Here is a 20535-nt window from a genome sequence, read left to right as displayed (position 1 = left end):
TCAAAATGTTCCAGTGGCAGAGGGCAGCCATGAGCCATTGAAGGTGTTCTTTAATATGCACCTTTGAAGTTGACTTGAGTGTCTCAACTCAGTTAGGTTTATTTAAATGTTGGCCTAAAAGGTACTTGTGCCCTTAAACTATTCTCATTGGAACACTGGATATCCTAACCTAAACTATGAAGGGGTGCACTGTTACCCCCAAACTCTTAAAAAAAAAAAAAAATGCTATGTTGCCCTTCCTGTTAGAGATAGTAGACGTCCGTTAAGCATAGATTTGTATGTGGTCCCCACAATACAGAGTTAATGGATGCTTGCTCCTTTTTAATGGTAGGAGCGACATTGCAACATTTTTTTAAATTTGAGAGTAACATTGCACCACTTGATAATTTAGAATACCCAATGCTCCTGCCAGTATAATTTAAAGGCGAAAATGCTGTTCAACCCTTTAAATATTTACCTTACACTGCTTGCCAGCCTCATCTTTCGTCCACATGGCACTGTACATGACTTTACATGTTTTAAATAATGGTTTTATGTTCTTTTTTCTTTGTTTTTGCTTCATCTTTCGAGTCTCAAGTATGCTTTATTCTTTGAAAGGGTGGAATTCCACGAGTTGCTGACTTTATTCATGGCTCTGATGGACTTGGAAACATATCCCTACCCCATCCAACAGCTAAGAAAATAGATAAAAGTGCTTCGGAGTTTTTGGTGGAGAAGGTTTCTGAATACCCTGGTGAAGTGTCTGTGTTAGCACTGGACCACTTACAAATTTAGCCTTGGTAAGCGCTACCATGCTTTCTTGTTATTCATGGTCATGGTCAATCATCCCTTCTTTTTTTTTAATTTGCATTTGCATACGCATATGTTCTGATAGTTTAATCTTCGTGATTAGGCCATCAGAAGAGATTCTTCTTTTGCTAGAAAGGTGAAGAGAGTGGTTATACTCGGTGGTGCTTTCTTTGCCTTGGGGAATGTAAATCCAGCTGCAGAAGCAAATGTAGTGGTGGTTTCATGCCTTTGATTTTGACAGGAGACAGATAAGGACTAAGGGGCTTCAGGATTTTCCTTTAAGTTCTGGAAGAATTATATGTTTTAAAGTTAAAATGGTCAAAAGCGAAACAACCTCCACTTTGGAGAGAAAATCACACTTTCATTTTCCCTTTTTTTGGTTTTCAAAATCAAGAACATGCTTCACAACAGGCTCTAGACTACAAAGAAAATTTTCTGCGAAGTTTGTAATCGTTGCAGTATATAGGTCATGTGTTACGTTATGCTTCATGATCAGATTTAATATTCAGTTGGTCCTATTGACTTCATTTCTTTTATTTTGCAGATCTACGGAGACCCAGAAGCAGCAGATATTGTGTTTACTTCTGGCGCCAATATTGTTGTTGTTGGAATAAATATTACAACCCAAGTGATATTAACTGTGGGATTGCAATTTCTTGTTTTTCTCTAATTTCTAGGATACTTCTATTGGTCGATTGGGTTTGCTGTAATTGTGAGGTACTGAATATTGTCTTTTGATTTCAGATGCTGACCTCCTTCAATTGAAAAGTTCGGGAGGAAAGCATGCACAACTCATAAGTGAGATGTGCAACTTTTACCGGGATTGGCACGTTAAATCTGATGGTGTCTATGGTAATACGACATGCTATTTTGAAGTCTAAAATCACTCTGTTTTAAAGCATTTTTCTTTAATTGTTTACTTCGCTGTCAACTTGCCTTTGGAATGATATGATATCTGCTCTCAGGAATTTTCCTTCACGACCCTGTCAGTTTCGTAGCACTTGTTCGTCCAGAGCTTTTTACTTACAAGCGAGGGGTAGTGAGGGTAGAGACACAAGGCCTCTGTATCGGGCATACGCTAATGGACCAAGGGTTAAAGAAGTAAGTCCAAACAATGGATTTTTTTCTTTTTGCCTACCCAAAGAATGGATTGATATGCTCCTTCACTTTAGTTTTGGTGCTTCATGTTTAATTAATGTTCAGTGCATTGTGGTTTTCATTTCATATAGATGGAATTCGACCAATCCATGGACGGGGTTTTCCCCTGTTTCGGTTGCTTGGACGGTGGATGTCGATGGGGTCATTAAGCACGTCAAGGAGACATTAATGAAACCCTGAAGTTCAGACATCTTTTCTTCGACAGATGTCAATAATAGGGGCATAGTTGAGCACCCTCCTCACTTGGAAGTTGGAAATGTTATCAAACCGAATATTATCTTTATTGCACTCAATTTCAACCTTGACATAGGCAATCGAGGGTTCTTTGTCGATATCATTCTCCGATCCTGGCAGATCATGCTTCAATCTCATGTATTGTCGAAATGTTGCCTCTTCATACGGCTTTACTTTTACTAGAGTGAGCAGTCATTCTTTTCCTTTTTATAATATTTAAATTTTCAGTCTCAACGCTTATTACCTCGCATTAATCCTTGACTTTTAGCGAACGCGAATTCCTCTCAAGTTCTCACTTTTTCGCTAACTCCTAATTTCCTCCTTCTCTGTTCTGGCGTTCCAATCGGCCTAGAGAAATCGGGTGTTCAGATAAGTAAACTTCCATCATTAAGGTAGTTGATGTTCACTTAATTCCCAGTAGTCGCTTTTATTCTAATTTTGCGCCATTGTTTTTGAAAACAGAGATAGTAAAGTGACCGAACGTGAATAACCAAGTTGATGCCACTATTTCATTGTGGGTTTGAGTTTAGATAACCAAAGTACTCCCTTCATTCTTTATTATAAGAGACATTTGATGCTTATAGCATGTTCCCATATATAAAAGACACTTAAAAGTTGTCTCTATTTTTTTGTATTGATTTCCTATTTTACCTCTATTATTTTGTTTCCAACTCATACTCTCTCTCCCTCCTACTTCTCTTTCTTTTAATAATTTAATTGTTCTTTCTCATACTCTCTTTCCTTATTAATGGGGCATTGTTGGAAAAAACATTATACTTTTTACATATTAATTGTCCTCAACTAATTTAATTATTTTTTTATTAATGTAATTTGGTTATTTATCTCTTATAATAAGAAACGGAGAGAGTATTAAAGTCGTGTGGTAGCATACGCCCCAACTGTGCAGCTAATGATGCTGACAGAGTGTACATAATAGTTCAGACTTCGGAGGGATTCAATAGATGTGTTTTATTTACTTTGTAGGTTTGATTTGGTTAACGTTGAAAGTGGGGAAATGAAAGTAAACTCGGCAAAATAATATTTTTATTTTCCTCTCAATAGTTCTTTAGTCCAACCTATACAGGAGTCACTAAGTGGATACAATTCGTCACAACACTTCAACTCAACAATTCACGACACAGGCAGTGGCAATCAGAACCAATGCATTAAATAATCTTTGACAGATTTGTTAGTTGTGTTATGCAAGTAATAGCCCCGACCAAATGGACGTGATGTTTCATTGCCCATGAGCTGCAATAATTTGCAGCCTCACTCTGATGACCATCTCCATAATTAACCGTTTCTCTGCCATGCCATTTCATCATCAACTTTTGCTGTCCAGATAGACAAGAGAAGAATATGGATTCGCTGTGCGAGCAATTTCATCTTAATGAAAGCTTCTGGCTCTAAAGCATAGATAGATGCCCCTTCTATTTTTCTTTTTTTTTGTGGTCAAAAGATAGATGCCCCTTCAGCTAAGAAGTTATTAATAAACCCGCTTGTCTTCAATTACGGAGATATTGCCATATCACTCACAGGTGATTCGAAGATTCTTGCTTCAATCAGAAGATGTCATCCGCATACATCAGTTTTATTATGCTAGTTATTAGCAAAGGCCCAGAGTGGCATGGAATGTTGCGCCGGCTAGTCTACGGTGGCTTTGAGTGGGTTTGCTTTTCTCTCTCTTGAAACTCGCGCACGCGTGATCTGCTGTTTCCTGGCCTCCGATGATCGGAAGAAAAGGGAAAAGATTGAATCTCGCCCAGCCCGTATCATAGAGAGCCACCCACGAGTCTGGAAAGAAACGTGCAGAAGAGGCAACTCAAGAGAACCAGCCATGACGGCCGGTGTTCATAACCATGAACATCCTCAAGCCGCTACCCTCAGCAAACATCATACTGTGACTCACTAGCTACTTGTATACAATGGGTCCAGCATGGAAATCGACGACCTACTTTCTGATGAGAAAGAGATTTTGTGGGAAATGCCCGAGGCCTCTGAGGAAATCAAGAAACTCAAAGGACTCCACCCTGAAGTCCCAATGACGCCACAGGAACGTCGCCTTAGTTCTCACGGTCTTGGGAAAAGAATATGACCTTTACGTAAGCAAAACAACACACACATATATATTATTTAATCAATCCAGATTATATATGTATATGATACTTGAAAGAGTTACAGCAGAAAACTTATAAATACTTTTTATCATTAGCTCAATTAATTTGATGTAGAACTTAATCTGAATGATAAAGAGTTGTGAATCCAAGAACACCGTTGGAGAAAACAATACAGAGAATTTTTCAGCTGGTAATTGGGCACAATGATGGCAAGTGGAATGTAGCCGTCACCAGTGGGAAACCTCAGAGAGTGAGCAGAGAGGAGATTAGGATTTCGCTCTAGATTCAAGATACCGTATGCTATTTTTCACCATCAGAAAATTAACTTTAATTAACTGAACCAATTACCCACTTTGAACTGGGCTTAAAATGACTATGGACAACACTCAGGATATTTATTAAATATCCTCATAATATCTAAATAGTTATAATAATAATAAATATCTCACATTTTATACTCTGATTGACCTTCTTCAGCAACTTGGGGGGTTCTTAGATTTTGAATTTATTGACACACCCAACAATACTTTGTTGTTCGCTTGACAGCCATAAAACAATGGAAGGCTCACTCTCCACTATAAGGTCCTCTGATATTATTCGTTGATCGAGTTTCTTCATACCCAAATGTTTTAGCCAGGCACGCCCATATGATGGTGGACACCAGACACAGTCTTCCTGCCGGTGCTGACTCCCGGCTGCACCCCCTCCATTTTGCCCGTTAGGCCTTGCATGGCTGATAGTCTTTTTGTTTCTCTAGTGCAAAAATAAAAAGTAGTATTATACCAGTTATTGTTAAGTGTAGGAGTATTTAATTTAATGTGGCAATTTACCAAAGGATTACCCGAGCCAAAAAAATTACCAAGGAACTAAATGAAATATCAACTAACGAAGCAGAATCAAAACGTCCCAGTTATAAATCGCTTTTTAAAAAGAATGACTATATTTATAAGTTTCTTGGTAGGATGTTAATTATATATTTCTATGATTGTCTGTATTTAAAATTTCATGCAATTCTCTTTTTTTTCACTTATGGAAATATAATTTATGATTCCAATAGTAAATTTGAAAAAATTGTTTTTAAAAAATAAATTTAATGACTTGCTACCTTTGCTTGCAGTGAAGTGGGTGAAGGTGATCTCATTAAGTATTGGAGTAGTCAATACTATTTTTATAATTAAAACGTGATCCAAAAGAGTTAATGAAAAAAATGTACTTGTAATGGCATCATTCCTTATCATTATTTCTAATTCAAAAAAACCAAAAACCTGAATTTTATATTACAATGAAGGGTCTCAAAATATCTCCCCGCCATTTAGTTCGCCCTTAAAAGCTCATGAATGATAATTTAATTCGTATCAGTTATCACATTCTTAGCCGTTAATAGGAAAAACAACACAGACACGCACACCCCAGTTTTCTCGCGTCTTCATTATTATTATATCATTCAATTATATTTGCATAGTCGTAATTAATTTTTTTTATGCAAGACCGAACCTTAAAAAATTTTGAAAAATGGGATCTTAGGCACTCGTATACGTATTCACAAACAATTTTTTAGTAATAAAACTTTTCTGATCAATTCATATCTTTGTGTTAGTTTGAAGGAAGGAGTGGGTGATCGTGGTATAAATCAAGCTCGCATTTACTCCCTCATCGGCCATTTCGGCAGGACCAACCCCGCATTAATTATGCCTTCCCAAGCCAACGCTAGATTCTGTGCTAATTCGTCGCTTTTTCTAGGTAACCTACAATCTGACATTCCCTGATTCTCCTCATTGCTTCTTCATGGATCGTCATTGCTCGACAGGAACACGGAACCGATTTCAAGACTCATCATTTTGATTAGCATTTATACTTATCCAAATTTAAAGTTTTTAATTAATTATTTTTAAGTAGAAAAAATTATTTTTTGAAAGAATAATAGTTAAGAGATTATCTCTATTTTAGATTCTATACATATTAAAATAACTATTTTAAATAAATAAAAATAAAAAAATTAAATATGAACTGTCTAAATAAAATATGAATAATTTAGATCTGATGAACTTAAAAGTGACGAGCACCGAAACTAATACTACAGGAACATACACAGCACCAGATGAAGCACCTTCACCGTGAAAGGAAAAACTTGAATCAAATAGGAACCAGGTGGAAAGCCAAAAGCAATCTCATTTAATAAAGCAGTTAAACCAACTCTTTCCCATTTTTATTTATAGGTCATCCCCTTCAAGCACTCGACACTTACCTACTTCACTGAGAGATCCATTTCAACTCCCTCCTATATCTTTACCCACTCCACCAACCATGGATAGGTTTCTCCCTCCATTTCTCGCTTACGAAACCCCTATAAAAACAGACAGAAGGCAAGAAATTAAGAATCGTAAGAAGAATTCCATTAGTTTCCGACAAGTTAGCCAGTAGACATGGCTTGTGGGTGTTCTTCAACCGTAATGGCAGAGAAGATATCTTGGTACTGTGCTCTGTTTCTGGCAGTCATGCTGGTATTGAGCTGCTGCGAGTCAGGAACAAGCGAGTTCGGGAATATTGAGGTGATACCGGAGAATGTGATGAAGAAGGGGTGTGATGAGATATATGTGGTTCGTGTGGGAGAGACACTTCAAACCATAAGTGAGAAGTGTGGGGATCCTTATATAGTCGAAGAGAATCCTCACATTCATGACCCAGATGATGTTTTCCCAGGATTAGTCATCAAGATCAGTCCTTTCAGCAACCGATGAGATAACAGAGCAGAGTAGTCTCGATCGTTATTTCCCACCGGAGAATGTTACATGAAGCTGTACGAGGTAACATGGCTGTACTTGCGTTTGTACGTAGGTTGGAGTACTTTTTATGTAAATAACTGCAGATGGTTGATGAGAAGTGAAGCTGAGCTGCGAGAATTGAGTACATCCCATTTCTCGCGAAACATATCAATATCATGTGTAATTCCAGAACTTAGGACTGTGTAGATTTGTTTGGTTTCTTGTTTTTTACGTTTGGGACGTCTCTGTGAAATATGGTCCTTTTGCAAGTTTTATACTTTGCAGCGTGCATATGTCAATGCAGAGCTAGCTTATTCTTTTAGCAGGGATTGAAAAGATAAAATAAAATAGCAGGCCGCGCCAAAAAACAAACCAGTAAAAAATAGAATATCCACAAAAAGAAGCTTAAAATTATTAAATTTCAACCAAATTTGATAACAGTATTTTAATAAGTTTTTAAAATATTAGATTTGAAAATAACAACACATTTTTTAGAAATTCTTTATTTAAATTTAGTATTCTCCCCACAAACGAAAGGATGAGACAAAAGAAAACTCGAAACGGGCAAAACATTATTTGTTTACCGATAAATGATAATTTCTTAGTGGGCAACTAATCTGTTGCAACGGTTATATCGTTCACATAAATATGCATAAAATTCAGTTGTCGTCGGCCATGGTTTTTCAGTATTGACTTGAATTGCAATTCCTGTGGCCTTTCAAATAAAACATCTCTTAAAAGTTTTGTTTGGTGTTTAATATAGTAAGACACAACAGTACAAAATTTAGGGAAGCAGTATTTGTAAATTATTTTTAAAAATATTCACGTACCTGATTCACTCGTTGGTGGCATGTTTGAGTTTAAATTTCACAAATAGAAATTAACAGTTTTAATTACTTATGAATGATAATAGCAACTTTTAAAGAAATCAAAGCATTTAATTAATTTTAACTGCTTTTTTAATGCCTATGATCCAATTAAAAATATTTTTACAATTAAATAGGACACGTGAGAGTATTTAAAAAAGATTGATAGTTAACCAGCTTGAAATCACTAGTATCATGTTGCTCTAATAAGCATATGTCGGCGGGGAAAAGAGAAGGGAAGCAGGAGGGGACTGGGAAGAACCATGTCTGTGTAATACTCCCTCCGTTTTTTATTATAAGGTTTATTTTTTTAAATAGGTTTGTCTTTTTTTATAAGATTCTTTTTGAGTTTATTTGAACATTTAATGTATTATTATCTATTTTATTTCTAGTTTAATACATTTAATATATTCTCTTTCTTTATTTATCTCACTGTTATTCCCTCACATCTACCCATTTATATTTAGGGGTATATTTGAAAAAAATTATATTTACTACATATTAATTGCTTTTAACTAATTTTAATTATTTTCTTAAACAGCATAATTTAGTTAAAAAGATATTATAATAAGCGACGAAATAGTAATGGAGTGGGAAAAATTTTATTGCTACAATAATTTAAGTAGGTGGGAGTTGTGGCCTTAAAAAAGTAGACATAACATGTAGTTGGGAGTTGAAACACGAAACTTGAAAAGTCTCCAAATATAGGAGTATACTCCGCGAGGTTATTATACCAGTGAAATTTAATTCTTGAAAACGTTGACTCAAAATATAGCGTGAAATTCCGGAATATGGATCTTTTGCCTCTAACGAAAATGAAAATAGCCAAACGCCATTTTCATCGCTGAGAAAGTTCAAAGAAGCCGGATGTAATTTCCTAAATTACATTATACTCTTTATGTTTCTTAATATAAGAGTTAATTTAAAATTTATTTTGATCATAAATATAAGACCACAATCCACTTTGTTTCTCATATTTTTTTAAGGTAGTCCTAATATGCACATATTAAAGGTTTTATTAAATGATAATTCTAACTGATACACATTATTAGTAAAAGTATTTTAGTAAAGACAACATCTATTACTGTAAATAACTAATTTAAATAATTTTTTTAATCTACTCAAATTAGTTAATTAATTCTTATATTAAATATCTGGGATAGTATAAGAATAAGCTTATTAAAAACATGACGATAGACATTAAAAGCTTTTTATGCAGAGACTATGAATCCTCAAAATTGAGTGAAGACTAGAGAGCTAGTTGCAGAATATAATCTCACATATGCATGAGTGGAATGGGGATCTAGACAATCTTATAGATAATCCTAGTACTCTGCCATCATTAACTCGTCGGTTAAATTAAACTAACACACTTTTATCTACACTAATCATTTTTAAGAATATCTAACCCAAAACAATAAACCCAGTTTTTTTTGCCAACAAAATAATAAAACTACTTAAACTGGCAACTTCCCCACCTGATTATAAATTATCCAGTCAGAATTCCACTCAAGGAGCTTAGCAACTCCAACGCATGAGGTGTCTAACCAACCCCTTATCGGTATGCCTCTCAGCCGTGGGACTCAGCATGTTAATTACCACGTGTATTAAGTAGGAATGGTTGACACATTATATTACTCGTCTATTCTATTTATAAGTCACTTTCAACATATTTCATACAGATCAATAAAAACTTTAAACTTCATTAACTCTCAAGTTCAACAATTTTTTAACTTTATCCCTATTTAATATATATTACATTAATATAAACAAAATCAATACAATAATAAATGAAGGGTAAAATTATATATCAATACAAAAAAAATTCTTTCAATAATCTATAAATAGGATAAAAAATATTTTATTTCCCGTAAATAGGACGAGTGGAGTATTTTTTTTTTTTATTGCAATAACTAGACACTGATTACTGTTTAACAGCCCTTGTCTAATAAAAACCAATCATAGTGGTCAAGAAAACAGATGGCTAGTCTTCCCCGTAATAAATGTCTGCTTTTTTGTTCATCCTTGCCCAAGGACTATCCCCGCCCGCTTACAGGGAAAACAATAGGACAAATTTGGTATTAGGACCACGTAGTTTGGGATCAGGATGTTAAATTTCTTAAATACTGTATATAAGGATCAGCTCCATTAAATAGATTACCTTTAAACGTGAATTTTCAAAATTATTTTTAAAAAGACTTGTGACTTGACATGAAAGAAGAGGGAAAGTGGGATCCAAGCCTATCCAATCGATCATATGCCACATCACTCTTATTTTTAATTTAAATATTTTCCTAATTTAAGATGTAATGGAATTTACAACAAGTGAGAACCGATTACATTGTGTGATATGTGACACTTACTTTTTGATTCTAATAATTTATTTATTATTCAAAGTATAGTGAGATCCATATCAAAACAAATTAAAATTTGCGTGATTTTCCCTAACTTACAGGTAATCTTTTTTGGGTATTACCTCTTGTATTAATTATAAAATCTTATCTATAAATTATAAATAAGGTCTTATAATTAGAATTTAAGGTATTATTTTATAAATATTATTTCTCATTTTTCATATTACTTCCATTCTCCTTCCAAATTGAAAAGTTCCAGACATTTGTCTCCTATTAAAATTTTGTGAGTCTTTTCTTGTTCTATAATTAATCTTTCTTGTTTTATGTTATGAATATTATAAGTACGGTGTCCATTTTTTTTCTTCCCTTTCAACTTTATGAACTCCCACTGTTTCTATAAGGCATTATTTTTTCACCTACTAAATTTCTCTCCTTCATATTAAAAAAACTTTATTAAATAACAATCAACTAATTATATAATACGAGTCTTTTAAATCGATTTGCGTCCTTTAAAAATATCATTTTGTTCTATTCAGAGACAAACAAAAAAAATTCCCTACTTTATTTTCTTTATTGGCTCATTTCATAACATTTTAGAAACATTCTTCTTTATTTTTCATGTCTTTCTCGTCTTCAAAATATTTTGAGGTTTTTGTTTTGTCATTACATGCAGCGTCCTAGATGCTTGCCTCCACAGAAAAAAAACCCGCAAGATATTTAAACATGGGCATTTTTGTTAATTAATTTTTCTGAAGGAATTATCATTAAGAAATAATTAAGATCCTTACGCAATATTTTTTTAAAAAAATGTATGTACATTTGAAATGATTTTTCCTTTATTTAAAAAAAATGACGGTGATTTTGGGTCTTTGTCGTCTTCCGGCTTTATATATTCAGGCAATTCCTGATTCATCATTCCCGGGGCTCTCGTACCTCCTCACTCTAGCGACTCCGCCTTTCCCTTCTGCTCAAAGCCGTTTTCTCCTTCGCGGTCAAAAGCCTTCCCAATTCCTGCTTCACCCATGGCCTCACACTCACAGCACAAGCACCCATGGTTTCTCCTCTCCGTTTTCCTTATCCTGCTTCTCTCAGGTTTATACCCACTCTTCTTATTCTCTCTTCTCTCCTCCTTTTTAGTTTTGTAGTTTTCTCCACTAATCCAAAGTTCACATTTTTTAACCTTGATCAGTGTTCTGACAATACTGTTATCACAGAACAATGGATTATGCAACCGGAGGCTCGTCTCCATACTCGCCACCTTAAATTTTCGCCAAAGAAACTGTTCGTTTTTGGCGACTCTTACGCGGACACCGGAAACATCCGAAGAGGAGTATCTAAGGTCTGGAAAGAGCCTTATGGAACTACCTTTCCGGGCAAACCAGCCGGTCGGTTCTCCGACGGAAGAGTCATCACCGACTACATCGGTATGTGTGCGCTTGCTTTTTTCGTTTCTCTATATTTCTTCTTTCACTTTCTATCCGACGTTCTTTAGTTCTCTCTTTTGCCTGAAAAACTATTCATTACTCGACTGATTCAACTTTCCTTTTTTTTTTTTTCCTTTTTTTCCTTTTGCCTGCTGCTTCATAATGGTGTCCCATCTGTATTCTACACTATCTTTCTCTGGCCACTTGGAATTATTTGTTCAACAGCATGGTGCCATGGTGTGGCCTTTACTTTCTTGCGTGTGACAGCATGCTTTGGCCACTTTTCTCTTTATTAATACTATTAATCATTGCTTTTAGCACTCCCTGTGGTTTTTTGGTCCTCGTTGCTACATTTCGTGTTCCAAGAAATTGCACTATTACACAAGGGGGGAAGGGGGTCAATTCTCCTTGTATACTGTCTCGCTTGCAAGGAATTCTAACGTGCTTTTGGTATATTTTTATTTTGGGAGAATGACAATTTTAAGCATTTCAATGGCAGAAACACAACTCTCAATTTGTAACTATTCCTATTTATAATTGTATGAATCTATAGTTATAATATTTTGGGACTTCAAAATGTCTTTTTTTTTCCCCTTATCCCCATAAACTTTTTAATGGATCTGTACGCATACTGTTTTTTCCCAGTAAAAGTTATCAAAGACTGTCCTCCTTACTGGTTTATCAATCATTACAATCACAGACGAAGAAACAGAATCATCTATGCCTCAGATTAACCAACATCAATCAGATGGTCTTATGTAGTTTTCTGAGTTATTAACGAACTCATGCTGATAATTGGTGCAGCCAAGTATCTGAAATTGAAATCGCCATTGCCTTACGGAATGCTAAAAGAACATCCACATCATGTCAAATATGGGATAAACTTTGCTTTTGGTGGAACCGGTGTTTTCAATACCTTAGTTCCAGGGCCAAACATGACCACCCAGATCGAACAATTTGAAAGCCTCATCAATTACAATGTATTCAACAAATCCGACCTTGCCGACTCCGTTGCCCTCGTCTCCCTCGCCGGGAATGATTACAGTAACTTCTTGGCCACCTATGGCTCCATCAATGTAAGTATTAATTGTATGAATTATATATTTAAATATTAGAGTTTGATCTTTTCAGCTAGCTGGGTTTAGTATCATCCATTATTCAATACATGCAAGACCCGTTTTTCTCCAATTTCCATTGTTATATCAATATGCTTAGTTACTTCGCCTCAAATGTGGGTTTAATTTCTCTTTTCCTCGCAATATATGAAGATGAAGTTACGAAGCCGGTTAAGCTTAATCTGAGGTTACACTGATGGTTCTCTGCTTTCTCGTTGAATGTACATTCATATATATATATCAGGGCATATCGTCTTTTGTTGGGCTAGTGGTGAATCAGACGGCTGTCAATATACTACGGATTCATAAGTTGGGAGTAAAGAAAATTGCATTGACTTCCCTACCACCTCTTGGATGCGTTCCTGAGATCACAGCCTCATCCTCATACAGAGCATGCAACGATACTTATAACATACTCGTCTCGATTCATAACAGCTGCTTACTGGATGCAGTAGAGAAGTTGAACGGAGAAAGCAAGAAGAATTCAAGCTTCGTGATGCTTAACCTTTACGAGAGTTTCTTGTCAGTACTGAATGACACCAAAAGACAAAATAGCAGTAGGATGGAGAAGACGTTTAGGCCATGTTGCGCTGGAGTGAGCAGTGAGTATTCGTGTGGGAGTGTGGACGACAAGCAGGTCAAGAAGTATAGGGTTTGCCAGGATCCCAGAGCATCTTTCTTCTGGGACACGGTTCATCCCACACAAGCTGGCTGGCATGCCGTCTATAACAGACTGCGAAACACCTCTGATCTTCGACAGCTTCACTACTGAACGAGGTTTATGTCGGTAGCCAGCTTGTGTCGGCCGTTTTTTAGGGGTATTTAATGAATTGCGGTTGGGTAATGGAACTGGTTTTGGTTTTACGGGTGATTTGCCTGTCATGCTTCATGTGCTGAACTTATGTAATGTGAAATCTAGTTCGCGGCAATTATGGATCAGACGATTGATTCGCATTCAGAGAGGGAAACGGATTCTCAGCTCATCATCAGTCATCAGGATGATGCTCCTGCTTTGCTGGAAAATTTCAACCGTCCACTAATCTGACGCATACCATTGCGGCTTGCGCTGTATACCTAGAAAAATAGAAACATGATATGTCATGATCGCAGTATTGAATTGGTGCGGCAATTTCTTTAAAATTATTTGATATAAATTCTAATTAAGAGAGATGTTTTCAAGATTCTCAGGACATATTTTTAATCAAATTAAATAATAAATAATTAAATTATTGTATTTTAAAAATGACTAGGCCTACAAAACTAATGTTTTATTTAAAGAACTCAAAAGGTTGGCAAAATTAAAAAAAAAACTCAAGTCAAATCAAATTCGACCAATGTTTTAAAATATTAATCGTTTTATCCGTGACTGACCCGGCTAGCGGGTTTAGTCTTCCAATATCATCTTCATTTGCATAAAGAATCAACAAAAGAAGCATTAAGCTCCAAATAACAATAATAGCGCGTATCTTGCAAGTCCTTAACTGGTTTTAAAGGTCGGCCCTTTATATTATGGATTTGATGCGCTGTTTTGCAATTTTCAAGATTACTATTTCCCTCCACAATCGCCTCATCATAGCCAAGCTGACCGAAGCATTTTATTCGCTTTATTAAATTAGTTGCCCAAGTCTAAATAATTACCCAATTTCTCCCCAAAAGTAGCCTCAAACTCCAATTCTGCAGCTGCCTCAGGTGAATGCAGTTGCATCGCTCGTCTTCATCGCTCATGGACTCACCCAACTACCACTTGTCCCTCCTCTCTCTCCTCCTTATTGTGTTCATCTCCGTCTCGGTCTCAGGTACCCACAGCCCTCCCTCTTCTGTGGCCTTTTTTTTTTTTTTTAAATCTGTATTTATTGATCATCAATTATTCTACACATAGCTGCAAGGGCTCGGATCATTTTCTTTCCTATATCATTTAAATCACAGAGCAAACTCAAACTGCTGGACAGAACGAGCAAGAGAAACACCACAGGCATGTCTTTCGCCCAACCAGTCTATTCGTTTTCGGGGATTCATATGCCGATACCGGCAATACCAGGAAAGGGAACTCAACTGCCTGGAAAGTCCCATACGGAACAACCTTTCCGGGCAAACCCGCCGGTCGATTCTCCGACGGCCGAGTCCTGACCGACTACGTTGGTACCTACTTGACGTGAATGTCTCTATTTTTCACTTGCCTGTCCCATTATACAGTAGTGTATGTGTGGGATGAAATAATTAAAGGAGAATATGGGTGGACCAGCTAGGTACTTGGGGATGAAGGCGCCGGTGGCCTACAGAATGAGGAAGATGATGATGGAGAAGAATACGGAGAAAGGAATGAACTTTGCTTTTGGGGGTGCGGGAGTGTTCGATACAGATAATGGAGCGCCAAATGTTTCCACTCAGATTGATTACTTGGAGCAGCTAATGAAACATAAAGTGTTCACCAGCGCCGACCTCACCAACTCGATGGCCCTCGTCTCCCTCGCTGGAAATGATTATGCCCATTACGTGGCCACTAATGGCTCCTTTCAGGTATTTATATCTTCTCTCTACGCCTCTCAGTCCTATATTTATTCTTTCCAGATAAGGATTTCTTTGCTTTAATTTCCTCCTCACCTCATCTCATATTTTTCTAATATTCTTTTTTTTTCCTGGAAAAAAACGTTTTGTCATTCCTCGGGTCCCCATGCGCCATTTTCATATGTAGTATATTCCGCTGCGACGCTATCAAAGTCTCTGGGTGTGCTGGTAAAAAAAAAAAAAAAAGTCTCTCAGTGTACTTTCTTCTTTTATGCCTCTTCACACACAATCCCCGCCATTTGGTTGTCGTTTCGATCGGTTTTAATGGCTCCACATTTATTTTATTACTAATTAAATGTAATTGCATGAGATTATAATCCATTTTATGTTCCATCATGAACAAACAATATATTTTATTTAATACTATAATTAATTATTTTTTATGATTAAATTAAATGGATAGATAAAATAATACATATGATATGCGGCTGTAGGGATGACTCTTCAGGCATGATTTTAAGTAGTTTTTACTTTTGTGAATGAAAGATGACTAAAAAAAAAAAAAGACTAGAAAGAAACTGTTAAGAGTATTGATTTCTTAATTTTTTGGCGTTGGATATATATGCACTTTTTTAAATTTATATAGGAAATAGTTTTATAGGGACATTAAAAACATCCATTGTGCGGTGGCAACACATGGAGAGGCATGTGAAGGGGCGTCCTCTAATCACAGTGCAGTTCCCGTAAACAAATGACGTGTAAATTACGAATGTGATTAATCGACAACTGTGTTCCCGTGGGAAAAAAAATTGCTGGAATAATTTTTTGGCTTTTTTTTTTGGTATAATTTTCTGGCTTTTGTATTTTCTTTTTCCGGACGGATTGAGACGGGGGCCAACATTACGCGCCTCCGTCCAATGCGACCCTAAATTGTGAAAGGCTGTACTCATTTTTTGACGAACCAAACAAAAATAACTTTGGGCTTATTTGGGCCGCGCACCTAGCCAGAATGACTGTGAATTTGGGCCTCATATCACTGGGCAATGTCCAGTTGGGTGGCACGTGTATGCTGCTCGTATGACCCAATGGAAAGCCTGCGCGTTCCTTTTCACTTCTTGCCCCGCCTGCACCTTAAGCGAGGATCTTCTGAACTGAGGTTTGCCTCCGTGTCATGTCATCAATTTTAAGTGCGGAAAAACAACAGATGAGTCTACAACTACCCTTTGCATTAACTCAAATCTCCATGATACGAATTGACAATTATTGTTTCAATAAAAGAAGCAAGGAAAGAAGAAAATGAGAATTAATAAATGGATATTTCTTACTGATCTCTTGGAGTTCTTCTTTATTTTAGTTATTTTCTTGTAAGCTCACTTTACCTTCTTAATTACTAATATAACAAGGAGATGAGATCCTGTTCTTTTTTGTTTGATCTTGTTGACGAGGTTGTGATAACGTTATTAGGCCTTACCGTCGTTCATTGCGTCAGTAGTGAATGAGACGAGTTTGAATCTGATGCGCATCCATGAGTTGGGAGTGAAGAGAATCGTCGTGACTGCTCTGGGGCCATTGGGTTGCCTTCCCGCCATCACCGACTTATTCTCATTCACCCACTGTTACGATACCTTTAATAACTTCTCAACTCTCCACAACCGCCTCTTGAATCAACACATTTTACGACTCAATCGACTCACCCGCAAGCACAACCATTCCCCAACCTTCCATGTTCTCGATCTCTATGCTAGTTTCACGTCAGTTTTGAGCCACCCCTCCACCTATAATATTCACCAACTCTTCAAGCCATGTTGCGTCGGAGTTAACAGTTTGTATTCGTGTGCAAGTGTGGACGACAGTAACGTGAAGAGATATAACGTCTGTGACAATCCCAGATCGGCTTTCTTTTGGGATTCGGTTCATCCCTCAGATGCTGGATGGCATGCGGTGTATACTAAGCTGAGAACCATGAGGAGTTTTCAAAAGCTTCGAACTAACCCCTAAAGATGTGGTACGTGTCAAGGAAATTGATAGAGGAACAAGTGGCCGACCTGATTTGGTCTTTCATTTGTACGTCGTATCTTGTATGTATCCCTTTAATTTTCAGTTGTTAGCAGTGAACAAAAAAACCGGTTTGCACAAGCCGGTTTAACTGGTGAACTGGTCAATGAACTGGTTTGGTTTGGATATTAAATTAAATCGGTAATAAACCGGTTTGAATGATTAGGTTGTTATTAGTTCTATTTTTTCTCATCCAGCTCCTAATATATTAGTCCCTATAGATTTAAATAAATTTTAATGATAATTTTGGTATCAATAATTATTAATTTTAATTAATGATGAACCATAAAGATCAAAATTCCCAATATTATTATATTTTGTGATTGTTTCAATCAAATTATTGTCATATTTTCTTATATTTTGTTATTAGTGATTGTTAATGTTGTTATATTTTGTTATTTTTAATTAAATTATATTATTTTAATTTGACCAGTTAGACTTTGAGTTGACCTCGATCCGACCAACTGACTCTTGAATCACTACCTCAACCGGTTTAGTGTTTGGTCTGGTTTTTTGTTCCTTGGTTGTTAGCATGTCGCATTACTTTGACAAGCATTCAATTTTATATCTTCTTACCTATGTTATGTATATATGCGAGAACGATTTTCTCCTAAAAGTTAATTCAAGGTGTCCAGAGTTTTTGGTACGGTGAGATGTTTGTAGAATCAGGAGAGAGAATTAATCGCGCTGAGTAAAAATCGAAGTACATGTGTGGTGTTGTTGCCTGGCCTTTTTCCACCCTCCATGCTGATCGATCAATCTTCTTTCTCTTTTGTCTCTAAATTTTACAAAAACTTTACCAAAGGAAATGTGGAGTTTGCTAGCCTAATATTATGTATTCCTTTTACCTGTTTCGATCTTTTCTCCCTCTCGGATTCCGTTTGTCTTTGTATCCCCGTATTATGGGATTATTTCAATTCAATTTATATAATATATGAGATAAATATTGTTTTCCATGTATATGTTTGACGTAAAAATTAGAAAGCTTTAAAAAATAAATGTATAGACTTTACATTGGCTCTGTTTGGATCAGTGATTGGAAAAACTGTTTATTAAAAAAGTAGCTTATGGATAAGTAAAGTTGGGTAAAAGCTAAATTAAACAAGCTGAATTGTGTTTGAATTGGGATTCAGAAAAGCTAGTTTGCAAAAGTAAGATTGATAAAAGGTTGTTTGGATTATGATTGAATAAAAGTAAGTTTAGTTGTAAAATGATCAAAATGTGTATGAGTTTTAATAAATAATGAAAAATGATTTTAAAAAATTTCACATAATACAATGAAATTAAAATAATTTAATATGAAGAAGTCAAATTTAATAAGTGAATTAAATTTTAAAATTTAGAGAAATCATAAAAAATATTTAAATATAAAGTGAAAGATGAAAAAAAAGAATTAAGATAATATCATGAAGAAGTGAAATTTAATGAGTGAATGAAAATAAAAAACTTTGGAGAAATCATAAGAAATATTTAAAATATAAAGTGAAACATGATAAAAAAATGAATTAATATAATATAATGAATTTAAATTAATTTAATATGAAGTAGTGAAATTGATTGAGTAAATTAAATTTGAAAGCATAAAAAAATGAAAAAAAAAATATTGCAACTATAAAACTAAACATAATTTGAAAAAAGATAAACAAAATGAGCTTTTCAGTCAGCTTTTTGGTCTTTGACAGTGCCATTAGCCAATTACTCGTGTAATGAACAGGAAGCCAAAAACAAGCCAGAGAAAAATAACCCCCCGACACATCCAACAGTAAATAAGCTCTTAAAGTGATCTAATAAACCAGAAAATCGAGCTTCTCCCCGATCGTACATTTGTCAGCTTAAAATGTATAAGCTCCTTTTGGATTTAAGCCCAAACAAACAAGCTGAAATATTATAATCAGGCTTGTAGCAAAAATAAGCTACTTTTCAGCCCATAAAAGCCCTGCCAAGCGGACCTATTATTTACTTCGGAAAAAAGAAATTCCTCTTTGAAGAAAATATATAAAGAAAGAATGCATAAGAATGAACCCATCCGGCCATCCAGCGCGCGGGTGAAACTAAATTGGTTAAACTTAAAGGAGAAAGAATGCCTCTTTTTTAACAGTTCAGATTTGATTTGATTATTAATTTATTATTCCTGGGAGGACTTAAACTACATTAGACTATGAAAGGCTTAGGTTGGTGGCGAAAAATAATAATTCAAGGCCATTTTTAATTTAACAAAAAATTATCCAAACAAAGTTTAAAGACAGTAGTATCGCCAGAAACAGAGAGCCTTCAGATTAGTCTTGGACTTGCTTCATTTCATGGTCAAAGAGAACGGAATAGCCTGTAATTAATCACTTTAATAAACAGAGATCGATTATCCTCCTAATTGGAAATGAGAACCGATCATATAAATCTGTATCATCCCCGTAATCCTGTATATGAAGGATTGAGGGGTAAACGTCCCTACGAAAGGCAAAGTTGCATATATATAGACGCGCCTCAATATATAATATGTCCCGTAAGATTGAAGAGCAGAGCTCCCGTTCCTTAAGGCTTTGGTGAGGAATCAAGAACAATATATCCAGACTTTGACTCTAATTGATGCTGCGGCTCATCATGATTAGAATAGCGCATCAACAAGACAGATATCATAATTATTACATTGCATTATCCAATACATTGAGAGATCATATGACTTTTGCGTGGAAACGTGCAAATGCAATGTGTGTGTATTCCCTTCCTGTGACTAAAATTTACCACTACGAGAACATCGAATCGAAGCCATCGAATGTGGTCCATCGTCGACTATAGGCAACCTAACCACTGCTCGTCATCAGTCTCAGCTTGCATCATTAATTTGGAAGCAAATCACAATCATAATTGCACTTGCGGCATTATATTTTGAATATATATATATATATATATGAAGCTCATTTAAACACTTGCCAGATCGATATAAAACTTAGACATATGGTATGTTTTGACTTCCGAGTCCATGGCTCGGAAGTTTCCATTGGGGAGAATAAATTCCAGCAACGCCACAGGAAAACAAACTAATCCGCTTAGTTTTGATGTAAATTTGAACTAACGCAAGAGGGGGCACACGCACTCACTCACACTAAAGAAATTTCCAATTGATGATGGCCGAGTACGCGTATTGCACTACAAAAAAAC

General features: G+C 35.8%; 4 protein-coding genes across 4 annotated transcripts; all 4 read left to right on the top strand.

Moving 5' to 3' along the window:
* Positions 1-4: 4 nt before the first annotated feature.
* LOC114738450 (uridine nucleosidase 1-like) lies at positions 5-2279 on the top strand (the record flags this gene model as incomplete). The annotated part of the gene is given in 8 exon segments (XM_028926507.1): positions 5-43; positions 598-751; positions 754-779; positions 893-997; positions 1334-1424; positions 1528-1641; positions 1755-1890; positions 2019-2279. Coding segments are annotated over 8 exon segments (774 nt in total), but the record flags the coding sequence as incomplete, so codon positions are not given.
* Positions 2280-6668: 4389 nt separating this feature from the next.
* Positions 6669-7382, top strand: LOC114738459 (uncharacterized). The gene has a single exon (XM_028926518.1). The coding sequence runs from the start codon at positions 6722-6724 to the stop codon at positions 7034-7036; it is 315 nt and encodes a 104-aa protein (XP_028782351.1). The 5' UTR covers positions 6669-6721; the 3' UTR covers positions 7037-7382.
* A 3826-nt stretch (positions 7383-11208) lies between these two features.
* LOC114738457 (GDSL esterase/lipase At5g03610-like) lies at positions 11209-13962 on the top strand. Its single transcript, XM_028926516.1, has 4 exons — positions 11209-11372; positions 11495-11704; positions 12509-12780; positions 13064-13962. The coding sequence occupies exons 1-4, from the start codon at positions 11303-11305 to the stop codon at positions 13589-13591; spliced, it is 1080 nt and encodes a 359-aa protein (XP_028782349.1). The 5' UTR covers positions 11209-11302; the 3' UTR covers positions 13592-13962.
* Positions 13963-14470: 508 nt separating this feature from the next.
* On the top strand, positions 14471-17473 carry LOC114738444 (GDSL esterase/lipase At5g03610-like). The gene is made up of 4 exons (XM_028926500.1): positions 14471-14615; positions 14746-14958; positions 15062-15336; positions 16789-17473. Exons 1-4 carry the CDS (start codon positions 14513-14515, stop codon positions 17320-17322), a joined length of 1125 nt encoding a protein of 374 aa, XP_028782333.1. The 5' UTR covers positions 14471-14512; the 3' UTR covers positions 17323-17473.
* Positions 17474-20535: the final 3062 nt, after the last annotated feature.

This window comes from Neltuma alba, unplaced genomic scaffold, assembly GCF_004799145.2.
Source record: "Neltuma alba isolate B1F8T4 unplaced genomic scaffold, ASM479914v2 tig00013592_pilon, whole genome shotgun sequence".
In the NCBI taxonomy this organism is placed as follows: domain Eukaryota; kingdom Viridiplantae; phylum Streptophyta; class Magnoliopsida; order Fabales; family Fabaceae; genus Neltuma; species Neltuma alba.
This window is presented reverse-complemented; position numbering and strand designations above follow the sequence as displayed.

What these genes read in the sequence shown, in the direction of transcription:
- LOC114738444 (XM_028926500.1), top strand. Translation starts at nt 14,513, where the DNA reads ATGCAGTTGCATCGCTCGTCTTCATCGCTCATGGACTCACCCAACTAC. An exon ending in CATCTCCGTCTCGGTCTCAG is followed by an intron (nt 14,616 to 14,745) that starts GTACCCACAGCC and finishes TTTAAATCACAG; the next exon opens with AGCAAACTCAAACTGCTGGA. An exon ending in AGTCCTGACCGACTACGTTG is followed by an intron (nt 14,959 to 15,061) that starts GTACCTACTTGA and finishes TGGGTGGACCAG; the next exon opens with CTAGGTACTTGGGGATGAAG.
- LOC114738457 (XM_028926516.1), top strand. Translation starts at nt 11,303, where the DNA reads ATGGCCTCACACTCACAGCACAAGCACCCATGGTTTCTCCTCTCCGTT. An exon ending in AGTCATCACCGACTACATCG is followed by an intron (nt 11,705 to 12,508) that starts GTATGTGTGCGC and finishes TAATTGGTGCAG; the next exon opens with CCAAGTATCTGAAATTGAAA. An exon ending in CCACCTATGGCTCCATCAAT is followed by an intron (nt 12,781 to 13,063) that starts GTAAGTATTAAT and finishes TATATATATCAG; the next exon opens with GGCATATCGTCTTTTGTTGG.
- LOC114738459 (XM_028926518.1), top strand. Translation starts at nt 6,722, where the DNA reads ATGGCTTGTGGGTGTTCTTCAACCGTAATGGCAGAGAAGATATCTTGG.